Source organism: Catharus ustulatus, chromosome 6 (assembly GCF_009819885.2).
Source record: "Catharus ustulatus isolate bCatUst1 chromosome 6, bCatUst1.pri.v2, whole genome shotgun sequence".
Lineage (NCBI taxonomy): Eukaryota > Metazoa > Chordata > Aves > Passeriformes > Turdidae > Catharus > Catharus ustulatus.
In genome coordinates this window covers 26,118,833-26,138,124 of record NC_046226.1, presented here as the reverse complement: position 1 = coordinate 26,138,124, position 19,292 = coordinate 26,118,833, and the positions used below count along the sequence as shown (strand labels likewise).

The window sequence follows — 19,292 nt, the reverse complement described above, 5'->3', positions numbered from 1 at the left end:
TAAAAAATAATTTCTGAAATGCAACATTTTGAGTCAAAGCAAGTAATTCTGTTAATTTTCTTTGAAGTATGTGTTTATGCAGATACAATTGTCAGATTAGGAAATGCACACATTTTTCAGCTGGAAGTTTTCCTGATACATAGCATACATTTTCCCTCTACCAAAACAAGCAAGTAAGGCAAAAGAGAAGATATCTGAAAAACTTGTTACAACCATAAGCAACATTACTTTTGAGTCAAATAATTGCAGAAACAGATCTTGGCTCCAGAAAAAAAGCAGCATGACCACCATTTTTTTAAATTAAGGATTCACTTTCTTAATTTCTTTTATCCATAAGAAGTTCTGTGATTTCTTCCATGTGGAAGATGCCTTTGCATTTTAGAGGAACAGCAGCTTTACAAGGGTATTACAAAAGACTGCCTAGAAATGTTTAGTCAACTGAAGAGTCCCAGGGTTCATTTTGCAAAACACATGACTGAAATCTTACGCTTTCTCATTCCATACTACACATTGCTTAAACACTCCAGCTAGAAGCACCCTATTCATCCACGCATTAATGCCCTGTTGACACATGATGTCTGTTTCATAGTACATACCCTTGTTTTGTCAAACAACTCTGACACCTTCAGAAAAAACCTGTGCAAAGGAAACAGCTCATATTACAACATTGTTTTGAACAGACAAATTACTTTCTAGAACTCACACTATAGTCTATGTCTGGCAATAAAGACTGCAAAGGCATTGCTTACAATTATAATTCACAAAACTCAGAGAACACACTAGGTTGAAACTTCGAACCTGTGGGAACTGTGCAATGTAAAAAAAGCAAAGGACAAACAAAGCATAACAAAAGGATATTTAAAAGTAAAGAATAATTGCTCAGCTCCTCAAGGATTCTTTACACTTCTTTGAATTAAACCCCAAACACCAGCACCGTGGTCAATGGTCTTACACTATTATCAAGTGTCCCTTACACAAATTTGAATGTACTTTTCTTCACACAGTAAACACAACGTATGTCCTGCTTGGAATTCAGGGACGCTGTGCAACATTTCCACTGCAGGAGACAATACAAGGTTTCAGTCCTACAGCAGACTGAATTACAGTCAAATTATACTAATTTGACAGAAGACAGATGTGATTTCTGACACACTCTAACAGACTACAAGTATCAATGCTATCATCAAAGCATCTGGTATATAAGTTATCACCACATTTGGAAGCATATCACTGCAATTCAGGTAAATTAGAACGTTAACTTTCATATTCATGTCCTACCTGTTGTCACACTGACACCAACATCACACTAACTAACTGTGTGCATGTTGACAAGCACTGACACATCTTTAAGCTAGTTAAGTTTTATTTTCAGATACACCAGACTTCAAGCAAATCACTGAAAAGATTAAAGGACAAACATCTGTATGTAGAGACACCCTTCTGAAGTTTTGGGGATCTCTGTAGATTCCTTTTTTTTCCTAAGGGCAGTCAACTCACCAGAACAGCAGAACTATTTTTCAAGATGGTACACTCAAAAATCTATATACAGTAATTTCACGACTATAAGCCGCACCATTTTGACTGAAGTTTTGGTCCGAACCCAGAGTGCGGCTTGTAATACAGAGTGGCTAATATGTGATAAAAAATTCTGAAATTTGCCAACTGGAAATGCGAGCCAGCAGCAGCCCCAAGCCAAGCCGAGCCCACTTGGCCCCGGCGGGGCAGCACTAGGCCGGGGGGATCAAACGCGGCGGGGGCCGGGCGGGCAGTGCCGGGCCGGGGGGAGCAAACACGGCAGCAGCGGGACCGGCAGTGCCAGGCCAGGGCCAGCCTAGGGCCAGCCCGCCCAACGCCGGCAGTGCAGACGGGGGCGAGTGAGCCCGGCAGCAGCGGCCGGCCCTGAGCGGCCCCACCAAGTGGCAGCACTGAGCTGGCTCACTCAGCCCCATCGGCAGCCCCAAGCGGGCCGAGCCCACCCCGAGCCGAGCCACTAAATCCTGCAATTCTGCTACTAATTGGCAACTTTGTGAAAGTTGCACAGGGATCCTCACCGTGTACGAAAGTGCGGCTAATAATCCGGTGCGGCTTATTTATGGACAAAAAAAGAAATGTTGCCGACACCCAGACATGCAGCTTATAATCAGTGCGGCTTGTAATCCTGAAATTACTGTACTCAGACTGAGACCTGTGCTTGCTGCATATGTCAAAGCATTTGTAACATTTTTTTAAATGGTGAAGGAATTGTGGTTTTTTCCCTATTTGACAAGGATTTCTCCATCTCAACTGTGCAATTTTTGACAGACTGTAGAAATTAGTATTTTTTCACAGACAACTATTAAAGGTGTTAAACGCAGCCTGCTAAAGAAATTAAATGCTAGAAATGAGAATATCTTAATGTGATACAGGTGTAATAAATTGTAGTTTTCTTCTAAGAAGAGCTACCAATCTCAGCAGGTCACCATTAAGACTGCTACACAGCAAATTACGCCGTAGGTTATGAACAATATCTTACTTGCAGATATCTGTGGAGTCCTGTGTTCCTAACGCATATAATGAAGAACCAATTCTATTATAGTCATCCGCCACATCTAGAAAAACAAACAAGCACTTGTTTTACCACTTCATTCCTCATCTTTCTGAAAATTTTGAAATTCCTTTCTTCAAAAATAGGTATTTTTCTAAAAGGACATGTTTTAACACAAAAGTAGAAATAAAATTGTGATCACATCACTTAATAAGAAGGATAACTTCACACAATAAAAACAGTGCTTTCACCAAATTGTGCAGTCTGATATTTTCCTAGGAGTATTTTAAGCAATTAGAACCTGCTAGGTGAATTTATTGTGCAATTTTTTTAGGTTTTATTTTGGTGGAAGATGTACAAACTTAATGGTTGAAGTCTGAATTTAAATTTCATTTTAAAACTATTTGGAAAAAATAAAATCAGAGTTTAACAGTAACAAAAAGTCTGTGCTTGAGCACAGCTAATTGACTATAAACTCCAAACTACCAAAAATCAAGCACAACCTATTTTCTAGCACATCCCTATTTTTAGGAAACCCTTACCTCTTCAACAAGCAGTCACTGGTTGAAGTAGCATTAGTGTTAAATCACTTTAAACAATGAAATTAGAAGCAGCATTTGTAAGAAAGCTGCATAATTTGACTAGAGAGGTATTGCTATATAATCAACATAAAAAATACATCTTGGCACACAGAGCTGTTTTAAAAAGCTTTAAGTATTAACTCAATGGATGAAAACTAACAGATCCAAGCAATGAATAGGAAAATACATTTGTTTGTTAGTTCTGAAGTTTATATGCCTTTAAGCAGTATTATTTTTTCTTAATAGCACAACCTTAACAGATTGAGCGGGTCAACTTCCACGTAATTCATTACTCCATATGTCATCAATGCAGTTGGTTACAGTGAAGAAGGATATTAGGAAGCAATTAATCTCCCCTTCTATTCTTCCCATTTCAACATCAAAATGGATTTTCTACTGGAAATAGCAAGTCAGTGTCTTCGCAAGACCTGCAACTCTCTGTTGATCATGTTATCCATAAACTAGATTGCCCATTTCCAGAACAGGTTTCCCAGGTAATTGCTCTAATCCCCTAGCCAGAATTTCAAAAGGTGCCATTTGTCCCAATTCACAGTTTGGCAGAAGTTGTCAATAAACATTGTACGTGATTTGAGCCTGGAAACCAATGAAGCTTTGTCGTGAGTTTGATCAATCACTTTCCATCAGATCCTCTACAACCTAATTTCAAAGGATTTTCCCAGTTCTACAAACAATGTGAAAGCCTTTCTGACTCTGTAAATAAATCTTGGCACTTCATTACCATGAATGAAGTTCATTTATCATTTTAAGAAAGCAATCAACACTATCAGAAACCACTTCAGGTGAGAACCGAATGCAGACACAGGGCCCCTTAGCTCACTGAGCCATAACTGACTCCTTCCATCTAGCATAGATACATAAAACTACAAAAGACTCAGTGCTCATACAACAGCAAGAGAAACATCTGAAGAACTCCGAAAATTTTTGGTTTAACATCTCATCCAATATCCATGTTAGAGCTCTTATCAATGGAGATTCATAAAAGGTTTGTGACCTGGTTCTGTATGAACTATATTACTGTAGACAGCAAAGACAATATCTGTAAATCAGACACAAACTTCAAAGAAGTAGACAGAGTCTGGAAGATCAGTTTTGATTTATCTAGGCAGAAAAACTTAAAAATCAGGGGCAACACAGGTCAATTTCTTCTGAGCTTCTCAAAACACAGTAATCCTAAATCAAATACAAAAGTCCTAACCCAAAGATGTTTCAGTTTTCTCAAATAAATGAGCTGCACTTGAGAAAACCATCTAGAGCTTTTAGAAATCACATTAGCTAGCACTCAGCTTGACAAATCGATAGGCAAGTTGTAAATCTTGTCTCAGTACAAAAAAGGGTCCTGCAAATCAGGCTACTGACGTTCCAGTCTCTACTCTAAACAGCTAAAAAATGGAAACCTAGTCTAGAACCAATGGCCCAAACAGGAGATTGCTACAAGCAAAAGTAACTTTTTTAGCAAGGTAATGCAATGCCCAGTTTGTCAAGAGATTGCACTCAGTGGAATCAACTACATCCAACCAAGAACAACTGCATTAGGAGTAAAATCACACGTACTGCCATATTACCCACCTCTACACCTAAATGACTAAGTCAAAAAAATAAGTTAAAAAAAAAAATTAATACTTGAAGTGCATTTCTTCTCAAGCAGACAGCATGAAGAATCAACGTATCCTCAGTGTTGCACCAGGTTGTTCTTACTCCAACTAGTCTACTGCAGCAAGGCCCAAACTCAGAAAGTCAGATTAAACTGCTTTAGACTCTGAAAGCTACACTTGGAGAAATGAATTCACTTTTCACATGCAAAAAGAAAACTAAAAATTACTTCTTCTCACTAACAACTTCTGTACACTTTAACCAACACCATTTTCGCCCCGGGAAAAAAACTCACTTTTATGTGATCTTGTCATTTTATCAGATTTGGCAGAGGCATCTTTGACTCGGTTGTGATATTCTACAAGGAATGTTCTCTCATGTTCAAAGAAGTCATCCACATCCTACAAAAAAAGAGAACAATTAAAAAAACAGGATTTCACCCACTCTCTACAGAGCAACTGCAGAGTAAATTTGCACATTTCACTGTTGCTGTGACAGGAAATGCTGTTTATTTTATAAAACATCATTTATATTAACTGATTTCTTCTACACTTATATCACGACCTTAAGTTTTATTAAGAACTTAGCAAGAATTAAGAATTTGCAACAAGCATTCTAAAGGTCTATATAACTAAACATGAAGGAATAGCAAAGGGTCAGCAAGGGTGACAGAAAAATAGAATACATGTAATCTACCCAGGAAAAGGGGAGAAGGGATGAAAGTCACCGAGGAGCACAGAGGCTGTGGTCTCAGACAAGATGATGTGAACTCCTAGCTCAGAACACTGAACTTAATGACAGACTTCTTTCAATGTGGTATATTGTATTGTAATTTGAGATAACTGGTTTATACTTCATTTTAAAAATCCTCTAAAATAACACAGATGCTAAACACCATGGAATAGCCTACAACATGAGCTTTGAACAATGTTCTTATGAAACTGGAAGTTATTTGGACTTTATATTTTTCTCCAAGTCCATGGTTATATCCACCTTCCAGTAGTTTCAAAAAACCAAGACTTTAAACCTGAAAACTTGGGTAAAAATTGCTACCAAATGCAAGATTACTACTAGAAAGAAAAGAGATTAAAAATCATCCTCTGCAGAATTTCTGCTTGCTGTAAAAGCGATCTTGTAGCTTTTGAAAAAGTAAAAATTAAATTGAATTTCCATTACTTTTTTTTTCTCAGTTACATTCTTACATCTACCGGGAAAAATCATATAAAAAATCTTGCTATGTTAAGCAGTAATCACCTTTACTCCTGAAACAATGACACCATCTGCTGATTTAACCATATTTTTGAAGAAGTCTTCAAGTTTCTCTTTCTTATTTTTCCCACGAACACTCAACTGAAAAACAAATTAATCAAGTTAATTCATTTTCTGTAGGCAATACAAGCTTCAAAAAAAATTAAACAGAACTATATATTCCTAGTTGCCACACTTAAACAGTTTTCCTGTTCTCTGTTTATTCTTATAATCTGCACTAATGGGGACAGAGCATCTTGCATCCAGAATGAAGACTACCTCATTTACTAGATTGTTTATCACCTAAAATACCATTCTAGGGAAAATAAAAAATAAAATTAAAATTAAAAAGTCGGCAACATTCTAGCACCTGCAGATAGTACAGAATGTACATTTCAGTTATCAATAACACAGTATTTATTATGCACAGTATAGCTGAGTTGATGAAAGGATAGTTAATATAACCATGTTTCACTGGTGAATGCTAGATCTTTGACTGCCAGAGGATAATGCTGGTTTAAGCCTCCTCACACTCTTCCTGTCCATCTAACTTCACTCAGTTTAGGTAAACTGAGAGCCTGAACCTGTAAGCATTTCTACATCAAGCAACAGAGGAACCTCTGTAACATATTTTTAATTAAGTATATAGGCAGTTGAGCCAGTCTTTGTAATAATTTTTTCCACTTAATGTTGATTCCTGCAATTTTAAAAAGTAACCAAAACTGTGTGCAGAATAGGAGCAACCACTGTCTCCAGCACCAAAGAGTTATGAATCCAAAAGTACTCTCCATTATCTCAATTCAGTATGTTACATGTGGATACTCAGAAAAAGTTAACCACATTTTCACTCATCATTAACAAAAAGGTTTTACGTATCAGAACATTTCATCAGAAATTCTCTCTAGCTTTGTTAGCAACAGAATTTGTATCACAGTTCCAAATCCTAAAAATTAGTTTTCCATTTTGTTGCTTCATTCTTCCCTGCAGGAAAAAAAAAAAAATTCAAAGATTCAAAGAGTGGAAAACTATGCTGTCAAGTGAAATCACCACCAAAAGCTCATCTTTTTAATCCAAAATATACTGGCCTTTCAGTAATATTTTTGATGCTGAGGTTACAGTACATAGTGCATTTGGTTTCCCAGGTGGCAGAAAATAAACTCCTACAGACTAAATTAATTTCTAACTTTTACAGTACAAATATGTCTGGCTTGAAGGAATTGCTGTAATTTGCTCCAGCAGGTAAATCCCTCTTAATCAATTTTCCATCCTACCATAAAAGTACATCTTGATTTCTCTCACCAGCAATTCAGTTTTCAATACTCACATCCTGATTATATTCCAAGAATACATGGAAATTTAAGTCCTTTCTCAAAATAGGATGTGCTGCCACGCGACACAAAAACACTTCATGCATTGCAACTGTCTTCTTGAATATTGCCAAATATTCACTAAAAATAAGAAATAAGACAGACATAAGAATTTCATATGAAGCAATTAAGTTTGAGATAAACCTAGTGAGCAGCTTTAAGAGATCCTCAGTAAGGGTACAAAATTACAAGCAGATATAATGGAGTTTATCACTCCAATGTTTGATATAGACATAAATAAATAGTGCAATGTTAATACTAGGGAGAAATTTGAAGCCCAAACACACTACAGAGAGACCTTTAATGAAGAGTCAACAAATACATAATTTTTATAGTTAGCTAACAGACACTGGTTTGCTGAAAGTGTAGCCTCATTTCATTGTCCTTTCCCCAGCACCCCAAAAATCAAGAAACCGAGGTACAGAGTGCAGTGCCTTGGCACTGTATATTGATGTGCAAATTCCTTCCTCCCCATCTCCATCCCCTTGCCCATTTGCACCCTCCTTACTTATTTATATGTTCATGTAGTTTTGGTAGCTGTTTAGACAGTCTTTTATTTCATGTTAAAGCACCTAGCCTTTTTGAGCCGAAGTTTACATTGATGTCTTGCTTCATAGTGGTTCTTAAAGTGAAATTAAGAGTTGCATTTGGTAGGTACAACAAAATATCACATTTAACCATAACAATCACATAGTTGCCCAGTTCAGCCAACTCAACTTCAAAGCAATTACGTGCAATTTAATTAAAAAGAAGGCATTCTTATCAATACAAGTTTGCTAGAATTCAATTGTGCTTCGCAAATTCAATGAGTAAGGTGCAACTCATCTAAAAATGAGGAAAGGGCTCTTTTTCCCATTCTGAGGTCAAGCAGTGAAATTATAATCAGTGCTTTTTCTTCCACTATGTGCAAGGAGGTTAAGATTTACATACCAGCAAACCAGCAGGGCCAGTGTTGGGAGATGTTTGATCTCAGTGAGAGTAGTAGTCATTCAGTGAAGACAAAAAAGGAGGATGCAGAGGATGGAGGTGGCAGTAGAAGAAACGCAAAGTTTTCTGTGTTATCCAACCCCTAACCAGACCACAAGAGAATCATGATCAGGGCCGCTGGAAAACCAGATTCTTTAAAATCTATAGTGTTCTTCTAATTTCCAGTTTTCTGCATATGAAGTGTATATCTACTCTGCTATAAATTATGTGGTACATATCACTAATACAGAGCTTTTCAAGACATTTGCTCACAGCAGCTGAAGTTCGGAGAGAAAGCCGCAGTTCTAAGAGTTCTATGTACTTTTCTCGCCAATTCAGAGCTCTTGATAGAAGCAGTCTAGAAGCAGCGTAAATATACACTTGAAAACTGAAACCAATGACAGGAAAAAGATCAAAGAAGTGAGTGCATGATAAAGAAAATGGACGAAGCAAGGAGAAACTTCACTCAATATGGAACAAGAAGCTTCAGAGTGGTTGTTTCAGTATAAATTAAATTCATAGTAAGGGAAAATAGTATTTTCAGGAAGTATATTCTCCTTGTGCAAAAATTAAAAAAAAAAAAGTGTCAAAAAAGGAATTTTCTAGTAATCTTCGTATTTCTTGGGGAACAGAAGGTTGGCATCTTTGTTTACAGTACCAACCACATGCACAACTCCCTACTCCCAACCACTGTGTGTATAACCTCAAAGTCTAATCATATTTATAAAATGTGGAACACCAGAACTAAAAAGATAGAGGTTATCTCCTCCCTTTGCAGATATTCTGTGAAAAACAGGATCTAAGTACTTTCTTTCTTACAAAAGAATGCTCAAGAACAAGCTGATTTATTTCCTGTTTCAGAAGCTCTTCCATGAAATTATTTCTACAAGTTTCCTAATGGCACTGATCATGATCACTATGATTTAACCTTGGTTATACAGCGACTGGATTCTCAAGTCTGTGTTTCACAGAGAACCATTACAGTGAAATCAGAAACACAGGATAGCAAACAGCATTAAAAGTTCTGGAAAATAAATAAAGAAAGAAAGTAGTAATCAGGTCTACATACGCTTCCAGTTCTTGTTTCATCTTGGTGAATTCTTCTTTAGTCATTGATCCTTCCCCTTCTCCAAGTTTCTGCAGTTTCTCCCTGGAGGCATCAAAGTCAGGCCTGGGTGGTGCTGGTGGAATCTGGAATTGAATCCAATTTTTCCTTAGTTCTCATTTTCTCAGTAAAACAACACCCATTCACAGTACAGGAACTGTAGACTGCCTGCAGCTTTTTAATACATGTTTCTCTCTTTCATCATTCATTACAGCATTTCTGGATAAAGTCTCTCATTCATGACTTATACGTGCTGCATTACTACACCAATTTCAATCAAGTGTCCTTGAAGATTACTAAAGTATTAACTAATGGGTTCAGTTTAATTACATGAGAAACCAAATAATACTTCATTTCCCATGACAGTGACATAAAACTTGAAATAATTATTTTCAAATTAGTTTTGGTTCAGCTTATTTGGTAAGGATTATTTCTTGTTTAAAGAAAAAAGAAAGAATACCACAATTGTTTTCACACCATCCATTTCTAACTCCCCAAAACTTTAAACCAAAAAAACATTCTCTGTTGTTTGCAAGTTTTGCAAGCACTAGCTCTTTCTTGCAGCACTGCTGACATTAAAGACACGTGTTGAAATAACAAAGCCCCCAGTCAACAAGGCTCTAGGTTAATTTTATAACATAGTATATTAACACTGAAAGAGAAAACACAAGAGTCAAACTAAACCTGAATTGGTACCAGGAAACGAACACAGAACTATGTTTAAATTTCAGTTTACTGATATTGGCCCATTACATAAACACGTTACAAAAAAAAGAAAAATCCAGTATATTGACAGTCAACCATGTGAAACTAGTAATTACCATACTGAAGGTCTAGACACTTCAAATAGCTTTTCTGACTAAGAAAACACTAGCTCAAGAATGATATGACCATCACAGATTATACTCATTATAATGTACCCACTAATCAATTAGACATATCTGTTTACCCTCTGAATCAGTAAACACCCCCCAAACACAAAACAAATACCTAATTTTCATACCTAGATGACAAATATTCCTATTTGCAATTAATGTAAGAAAAGCAGCACCATTTTTAATATGCAGTATCATACAGTGCCTGTTTTGAGACCTCTGTTCCTGGAAGACCTGAAATTAACTTCAAACTGTATATTATTACATATTGAGGTTCCCTGTAGTTCTACATAGTATTTAAATAGTTTTTTCCTTCCTCATATTTATTGAAAAATTATTCTGATCTCTATAATGAGAAATCAAAACTCTAATTGCTTCACTCTGCCATTCCAGCTAAAACAAAGGCAACTTGAAACTTGTAACTAAGTTAAACATTAGCTTGCAAAAACAATACCACCAAGTTATACAGCTCAACTCTCTCCCACGCTTTTAACACAGCGGCATAAAAATACACTTGGAGACAAATTAAACTACTCATTTCTTAGGAGTAAAGTGCAAGAAAGTATGACAGCTACTGTAGCTTTCTTCCAAGCTTGCTTCAACCACTAATTCTATGTAATTGCATAAAATTAAGTATTAGAGAAGCTCATCTGATTTTATAAGGAATGGACACCTGCTGTTTCCACTGCATTTAAAAGCAGTCTCTAGTAGTTTTGATCCAGCTCATGGAAAATGGCACATATAAACCAAAAGAATACCAGTACTTACAATATAGCCAGCATAGTCCTCATTCTCAACAAAAGAATCATGAAGCCAAATAAACTCTTCATGTTGCCGGACAACAGAAAATTCGTTTTGTTTGAAATTTGGTAAGGAACTCTAGAAGGGTAAAAGGAGGGTAGAGTTATGGGGGAGGAAGGCAGTAGGGAGGAAGAAAAGCTCAACAAAAGACAACAAGGTTTTTCAATACTGCATAAGAAAAAACCTTGAGGGAACAACAAAAACGTCCCCAAAAGTTCATACCACAGTAATTATCCTCATCTTAATTAGTGTAGCAATCAGTTGACATGGGTTGCCATAAGAGGTTGTGGAGTGTCTGCGCTCGTAGACATGTCTAGTATTTTTATCAATTTAATCCTGGAGTTCTGTTTAGTACCTTTATTGATGATCTGGATGAGGGGGACAAGTGCCCCTTAGTCAGTTTGCAGATGACACCAAGCTGGGTGGAGATGTTGATCTGCCAGAGGGCAGGAAGGATCTGCAGAGGGATCTGTACCAGTTGAATCCATGGACTAAGGCCAATTGTAGGAGGTTCAACAAGGTGAGGAGCTGGGTCTGTGCTTGGGTCACAAACCCAGGCAGTGCTACAGATTGGGGGCAGAGCAGCTGAAAAGCTGCCCAGCGGAAAAGAACCTCATCAACAATGGTTGGACATGATCCATCGTGTGCCCAGGTGGCCAAGAAGGCCAATGACATCCTGACTTGTATCAGAAATAACGTGGCCAGCACGCAGGGCAGTGATTGTCCCCCTGTACTGGACACTGGAGAGGCCACACCTCAAGTCCTGTGTCCTGTTCCGGGCTCCTCACTACAAGAAAGACACAGAGGTGCTGGAGCGTGTTCAGAGAAGGGCAACAGCGCTGGTGACAGCTCTGGAGGACAAATCTGGTGAGGAGTGGCTGAGAGAGCTGGTTTAGCCTGGAGAAACATCAGCGGTTGAAGTTATCACTCTTACAAGTATCTGATATGAGACCATAGCCAGGTGGGGGTTGGTCTCCTCTCTCAAGTAACAGGTGACAGGACAAGAGGAAATGGCCTTAAGTTGCATCAGGGGTGGTTTACATTGGATATTAAAAAAATTTCTTCACCAAAAGGGTTGTCAAGTTTTAGAAGGGGCTGCCCAGGGAAATGGTTGAGCAACCACCCCTGAAGGTATTTAAAACACATGTAGATGTGGGACTTAGGGACATGGTTTAATGGTGGATTCAGCAGTGCTAGATTAATGGTTGGACTCAATCTTAGAGTTTTTTTCCAACTTAAGTGATTCTATGATTTTGTAATCAAAACCCAAATGGACAAATCCTGAGCAATGTGCTCTTGTGCACTGTAATTTAATGGTGAAAGTGAGGGAAGAGATAGGATTAATGATGTCCCGATAATTTATTCAACTTCAATTATTCTGTCTCTCTGCAGTCAATAAACATTCAAATCTAAAAAAAAGCTATAAACAGTAATTAGAAATGATCCCTGAATGTAATACAATTACAAAATATGCTTTTAGAATCTGAAACTATAAGATCTAATTGAATTTTAAAAACTATACTAAAAACTAAAGTATATTCTTGTATATTACAGATTCTACCTGCAAATAGGCTAATTAATAGGCATGAGAATGGCATGACAACACATTGATACAAAAAAAATGAACATAACTTTCTCCTAAACAGTGTTTTAACTCTTAATCATCTTTTTCTTATGCACTGCAGCTACGCAGTCCCATAAACACAAGATAGTTCTACTTTCACATTTCCTCTGGATTGCATTACACTTTGTTTCAACAAATAGTTTAAGCAAACTCACTTTTGTATATAATTAAGAACTGTTGCGTGTATAAACCCAGGTTTTTACCTTTGTATGGACTGTGAATTTCACTTTATCCCTCTCACTGAGTGCATCTGAGATATCCACTTGCAGAGCAGCATCAGTCTGGAGATCTACATTTATTGCTCTAAGCTAAAGAAAAAAATATATATTTTGTTTAAAATTAAAAAAAAAGTAAACAATATTTCCATTATTCTTCCTTTGAAATGAACCATGATCCTGCAATGCTGAAGACAGATCACAAAACCCCCCCAACATTAAAAGATCATTTCCAGCAGAAATTCCAGTAGTACTCCTTACAAACGATCATACAAATAATAATCTCCTTTACAGTACTCCCTGTTAACGCACTATTTTCATTTCTGTAGATTGTTAACTTGCTAATTGAGATGCTCAAGATTAAGTACATTTACAGATACCAACAAGTTTGGTAGGTTTTTCTCTTTATTGTCCCCATTCCTCTGAACTGACAAGGTGTTCTAAGTAAATACACTTGTAAAGGCAATTATAAAGATATTAACAGTTAGAAAAGTACTTTTAAGGAGAAAAGCAGTTCTATATTTCAGAGAAGCGAGAGCAGTTATAGACCTGATTTACTCACACTGTCTTACTCTATTCTTCTGTTAAACATAACTCATCATATAATGAAAAAGCTTAAAAAGAATATCCTGAACTTCACAGAGCTAAGTCTTCTTGGAAATATTCTTCTGAAAAACCCCAAAGCAAAAACTCAAACCCAAGACTATGATGTCTTCAAAATGAGCATGCGAAATAGCAAAAGTGCGAGGAAATACACGTATTTTTTTCCACAAGACATGAAACTTGAACTCTTTCACAAAATAATTCCAGTCACATTGGGAAAAAAAAAAAGATAATGATCAAATATAGCAAAACTGAAATATTATCTGAGCACCACAATATTTGACAGTAACTGAACCAAAGGCTTCAATACTTGGTGCAACCTCATCTAGAGTCCAGCTGGAAATTCAAGTCCCCTCACCCCTGCACCCTTGTTCTAGAGGAATTTGTCCCATGACAATTTCATCATCATGACCAACAGACATTTGGAATGTTTTTACAAACACTAATGCAAACCCTGAAATCTTTTCCAATCATCTTGTTAAAAAATATTTCAACATCATGCTCACAAGGCATACTTTTTACTGAGAGATGGTGTTTTCTCTGATGCTTCATTTTTTCTACAAATATCCCATTCTACAGTATAAAAAATACTTTAGCATTAAGAGATTTGGACTTCTTCTCTGTAGATTTTTTTCAGGATTGCATATGTAAGTCAATACTCAAGTACAAAAAATGCTTTAAGTATTCACAACACACAGTACAGAGGTCACACATGAGCAGATTTTGAAGGTAATGCTGTGAGGCACTGAAAAAGCTCTAGGAAAGAAGCATCAACTGCCACATCTCGTTTTCCTTAACTTACCTTTATCTTAAATCACAGTGGTCAGATCTCACTCTAGTCTTGCTCTTAACTTTGATGCACAGACAACACTTGCCTATGCAGCAGCAACCAGACACTTGGATCTTAGAGTTAGCATATTAAAGTAAACCAGAATCATGCAGTCTAGCATATTCTGCTAAGGCCAGCAAAATGTAACTGTTTAATAGTTCTTACACAAGGAGTAATAGTTTTTCCTTACAGTGAAGTTGGAAATCATTAAAATGACTGCACAGTAACATATTCACAGATGTGATTCGGGCATTGCCTTTTGTTTTGTTTCCCCAAGGTTTAGAGGGTCACTGCCTCACACAAAGGCATATTATCATGCAACGGTTCCTTGCAGATCACTTCTCAGAGGCAGAATCTCCTAGCTCCCACTGAGTTTCCAATATGCTTATCATCTAATTTAGGAAAGAAAAATATAATGACATACCAATGTCTCCCTTATGTCATGACACCACATCTTTTCAGCGTGTAAAAAAGTTTTTGTGGTTAGACTGTCTGAGGTACTGTTTGTTTTTCTCCGGTCCCCCCAGAACACATTAACAGACTGAGTAATCTCAGCAAATAATCTGGATTATCTAAATGGTATTTTTGTCGTCTTTCACAGGTCACAAATGTTTCTACCAAAATACTTTTGCACCTCTTTTTTATTTTTTTTCAAAGTGGTACTATACAAAATTCTAGGATTCAGTATAACAGCTGATCAAGTTTGTCATTAGAGCATAACCAGTGCAGTGCAGCCTGATCATATGGACTATTTAGAATTTCAGACACAAAAGTCCTATCTGTGCTGAGAAAATTAAGAACTAAATATGACAACTTCACCCATGACATACAACTGTAAAGGACTATTTGTTTGATTTATACTGAGTTAAGTTTGTAACGGTTTTGAAGAGTTTAATCATATGTTAAATTATGCCATGTAGCCTGACTGCCAACAGGGAATGTTTTCATCTGCAATGGTAATGAAGCATTTATGAAAGGTGTCAAAGACAATCAGAAAGTTGAAGGACTTTAAATATATTCAAGTGACACAACGATTCACATTGCATTCACAATGAAATTGAATTCACAAACAACATAATCACACCACAAATTTAAACAAACTCTGCATCACTACTTTCACTATTAAAATTGCTACCAATGGATGGTTTTCCAGTCACAAAGGAAGTAGAAGATGAAAAAATACAAGAAGTCTGATACAGATGAAAACTGAAATGCAAGTACCTTAAAGTATGGAAAAAATAGGATAGTTCCTTTTTATCTTGGCCCCCATCCAAGTCTAATACATACAACATCTCCTAATAATTTTATACTTACGTATGTAATCTACATCCACGCTAAACAACTTGCAAAACAAAACCTGATTCAATTACTTTACAGTTTCCTATGCTATACCAAGAAATTCCCTGTTCTATTCAAAGGGTCTAGAAAACACCAGAAGTCAAAACCCAGGCCAAGCGATGTTACAGTACCAAAGGAGAACAGAATGCAAGGAGAGGATGTAACATCTAAGCCCTTGCTTAAGGATCAATTATACTTCAAATGATAATGAGAGGAATCTGGTACAGATAAGGGAAGCAACCAAGTGTTACATTCCTAGGTAATGTCATCCATTAACAGTAACTTCCCTGCTCTAAGCTCTTTCAAAAATGTTAGAGTAAAAGGACCCTTTCTTCAGCTGGTTCTTTACAGGCAGATAAATAAATACACAGAGCAAGGGGACAAAGAATATCTTTACAACAAAAGCTTTCGAAGTGTTTTCACTGCATTAAGTTTCCAGCAGACCTGTTCTAAAGGATAGCTCACTTCCACTGAATGAGTCTTAGCCAAGTCAGCTAAAGATTATACAGATATAAAATACACAAGGCAGTACTAATGGAGCAATACCACACCACTTTTCAAAGCACATACTGTTTACGTTAGAAAGAGCACAAAAATCCCAACTGCACCAAGTAAACTCAACCCTATCCTATTTCCTAAGTGAAATTCAGAAAAGCAATTCCCACAAGTTCATTTTATGCAGACCATTTATAATAAGTTCCTTCTACAGACCACCCACTGCTACTTCCTCAAAGATGATTCTCAGTGCTGTTTTACAGTTCTCCAGAAAAGGCTCCATATGGTGTAACACCATTGTTTGAGAATTGCTCTTCTGTGTGGCATCAGCATAAATTCCAGCCCTCTTTCATCCCATCACCCCAAGGTTAAAGTTAACACAACTGTAGCCAACAAACATGTTCCTGCAGGATTAGAAGTACAGTTGTCACAGTAACATCTGAATTCAACAGAGGCAAGACTATTGATTTTCAAAACTAAAAGCTCAATTACTCCAACCAGAAGTTGCCATCCATGCTTTCAAATAAAGGCTTGACTCGTTAAATTTTAATTGCAGAGAAGGGCAACAAATCAGAACTAGGGACTCACTTTATGAAAAGATGTTTACTACTTTTACTTAGGGAAAAAAGTATTACAGTTTTGAAGATTAAAGCACAGCAAATCCATTCATGAACAGACTGCCATATTGCTTTTGATTAATTTTCTGTATCACAAACAAAACCAAGCAGATAACAACCTGTGTTTTAACCCCAGGCATTTACACAGAAGAAAAAAAATTAAACCCCCACAGCAATCAGTGATTGAAAATAAGAAACCCTAAAAAAATGAGGGATATGAGAAGGCCACTGTTCCAGTTTAATTCCTCAGTACTGGATGAAGATGCAGGAGAGAAAATAAACAACCTGCAACTGAGATCGTAAGTCATATGACAGCACAAACGTACAAACAAGACTGCTAAGAGATTTCTTAAGGTTTTCAAATTACCTGTGAACTCTGAACAACCTGTAGCCTTAGAGGGAAAACTAATAACCAGACAAGCAAACAAGTTTCACAGGAGGTCACATCCACAGCGCTATGTTCTACCTGCACCTTCAGATAAAGGCAACTTAACTGTGTGCATCAAAGGCACTTCCTAAGTACCAGGACCTAGGTAAAACACCTATGTAAATAAAATTCCACAGTTAGTTAGACCAAAGAACTCTTCCATCCTTGCTCTGAAGACACTCAAAGGACAACGATGACAACCTCCTCTCTCTCTTATCTGGTATTCTTAGTAAAGCAGCTGTATAAAGACCAAAGCTTTGCAGCGGCCAGAATTGGCCCAATACGAGAATGCCTTTTTAAATTTCTGGCCATTTACTGGAACATAAAATGCACTGAATTTAACATCTGACTATTGTGTGCATGATAAAACATTATATCAACATAATATTTCTCAGATTTTTGTATTTTTAGTAATATACTGTATACAGTCACGCCAACAGCCAAAGGAACCTAAGGGATCCTGAAGCTGCTTTCCTACCTTGCTCAAAGTTGGTCTTTCTCAAGATACTAAGTGACAGGGGGTAATCAGTCCGACCAAATTACACTTAGGTTAGCTGATGTGTTGCTTAAGTGAGGCAGGAAAGTTACAGAAAGATGGATACAGAGGTCAGAAGAGAAACTAAGGCCAGAAAGAGGAAGGCAGGGAAAAAGGTTTTCTCAGTAAGAAACGCAATTGTGGCATCCTGTCCCAACAACAGAACTTCTTTTCAATAAAGAGTTTATTATGCAGCATGTGTCTGCAATGTAAATGTCCCATTGTTATCAACGGGAGAGCCCCCTGGGCCTGAAGGGAGAAGAGAGGGCAGGACTGCATCAGCCAGGTCCAGGATCGCGGCTGGCGATGGAAGCTGGCGCTCCCCAGGGCTGGTCAGCCAGGGCAGGACCGGCCCCGCCGGGCGTGTGCAGCGGGAGGGGGCGGCAGGGAGAGAACATCCATCGCCGGCCACAACCCCCTCCCCAGCTATGCCAACGACAGCACCAGAGAACTGTCCTTCCAAAACTTGGGTGACAGAACAATGAAGAGCTCACGCACACAGACGCCGATATCAGCGGGAGGCTGTGCCAGGAGCAGATCCCGGCGGGCGGACGGACGGACTGCCAGCCAGCCTGGACGCTCGCCGCCCAGCATCCCGCCTCCCTTCGACACCCACACGGCGGGCTCGGGCCAGCAGCGCCCGGAGGCCCCCGAAGAGGGCCCGACCCCATTTCCCCCACGCCCAGCCCCAGACGCCGGGATCCCGACGCCTCCCCGCGGCACTTACACCTCGGTCCTCCTCCGAGAGGAAATCTGGGCCGTCGTCCGAGCCTTCCTGCTTGGGGGCGAGGCGGCGGCGCGGGCAGGGGGCACGGAGGGACACGGCGGGCGGCAGGGAGGGTGAGGGGAGACAAAGCGCACAGGTTAGCGAGTGCCCGGCCGCGCCGCCCGCCCCGCCCCGCCCCGGCCCGGCTCCGCGGCCGCCCCGGACCCACCATCATGGCTGCTCCCGGCGCTCTGCGCCCGCCGGAGCCGCGGCCGGGCGGGGCTGCGGCGTGCGGGGCGGGGCGGGGCGGGGCGGCGAGCGGCGCCTCTCGCGAGGGAGCGGCCGCTGAGGGGAGGGAGGGAAGGGACGGGGAAGCGGGGAAGGAGAGGAGAGAAGGGGAGGGGAGGGCGCCGGGCGGCGCTTCGGCAGCGGCTGCGGGCGAAGGGGGGCGGTGGTTGCTTGTGTCGCAGCCGCTGGCGGGCACCGGGACGCTGGCGGTGAGGGCGCTGGGCGTGCCCGGTGCACGGGGAGCGGCTTTGTTCCGTGGAACGCGGCGGGAGCAGCGCGCCGGGGTTCCGGAGGTGTGGACAGACGGCAGCGCCCAGCACCGCCGCCCCGGGCCCCGCCGCTCCCCGCAGGCCAGGGCCCCGCGCTGCTCCGCCGCGGCCGTGAGGGACGTGGGCTTCGCACCCTTGTGCAAGCCTGGCCGTGAAACTGTGCAATGGCAGCGCGACAGGCTTATAATGCGGCTTTGATTTTTGGGGAGTTACGTGATTTAAGATTGACAGCTGCCTATTTCACACTAAGAAGTGGAGCCTTTGATCC

The 19,292-nt window shown here is 39.4% G+C and overlaps 1 protein-coding gene across 1 annotated transcript in view; it reads right to left on the bottom strand.

Moving 5' to 3' along the window:
• SNX6 (sorting nexin 6) overlaps positions 1 to 18,737 on the bottom strand; it is a 29,318-nt gene extending 10,581 nt beyond the window's left edge. The window contains exons 1-10 of the mRNA XM_033062511.1: positions 18,697 to 18,737; positions 18,489 to 18,539; positions 12,906 to 13,010; positions 11,046 to 11,156; positions 9,367 to 9,488; positions 7,289 to 7,412; positions 5,971 to 6,066; positions 5,012 to 5,117; positions 2,513 to 2,588; positions 597 to 636 (exon numbers count right to left, since the gene is read on the bottom strand). Of these exons, the coding sequence (XP_032918402.1) occupies positions 597 to 636; positions 2,513 to 2,588; positions 5,012 to 5,117; positions 5,971 to 6,066; positions 7,289 to 7,412; positions 9,367 to 9,488; positions 11,046 to 11,156; positions 12,906 to 13,010; positions 18,489 to 18,539; positions 18,697 to 18,702 (837 nt within the window). The 5' untranslated portion in view covers positions 18,703 to 18,737. The remainder of the gene's footprint in view (positions 1 to 596; positions 637 to 2,512; positions 2,589 to 5,011; positions 5,118 to 5,970; positions 6,067 to 7,288; positions 7,413 to 9,366; positions 9,489 to 11,045; positions 11,157 to 12,905; positions 13,011 to 18,488; positions 18,540 to 18,696) is intronic.
• Positions 18,738 to 19,292: the final 555 nt, after the last annotated feature.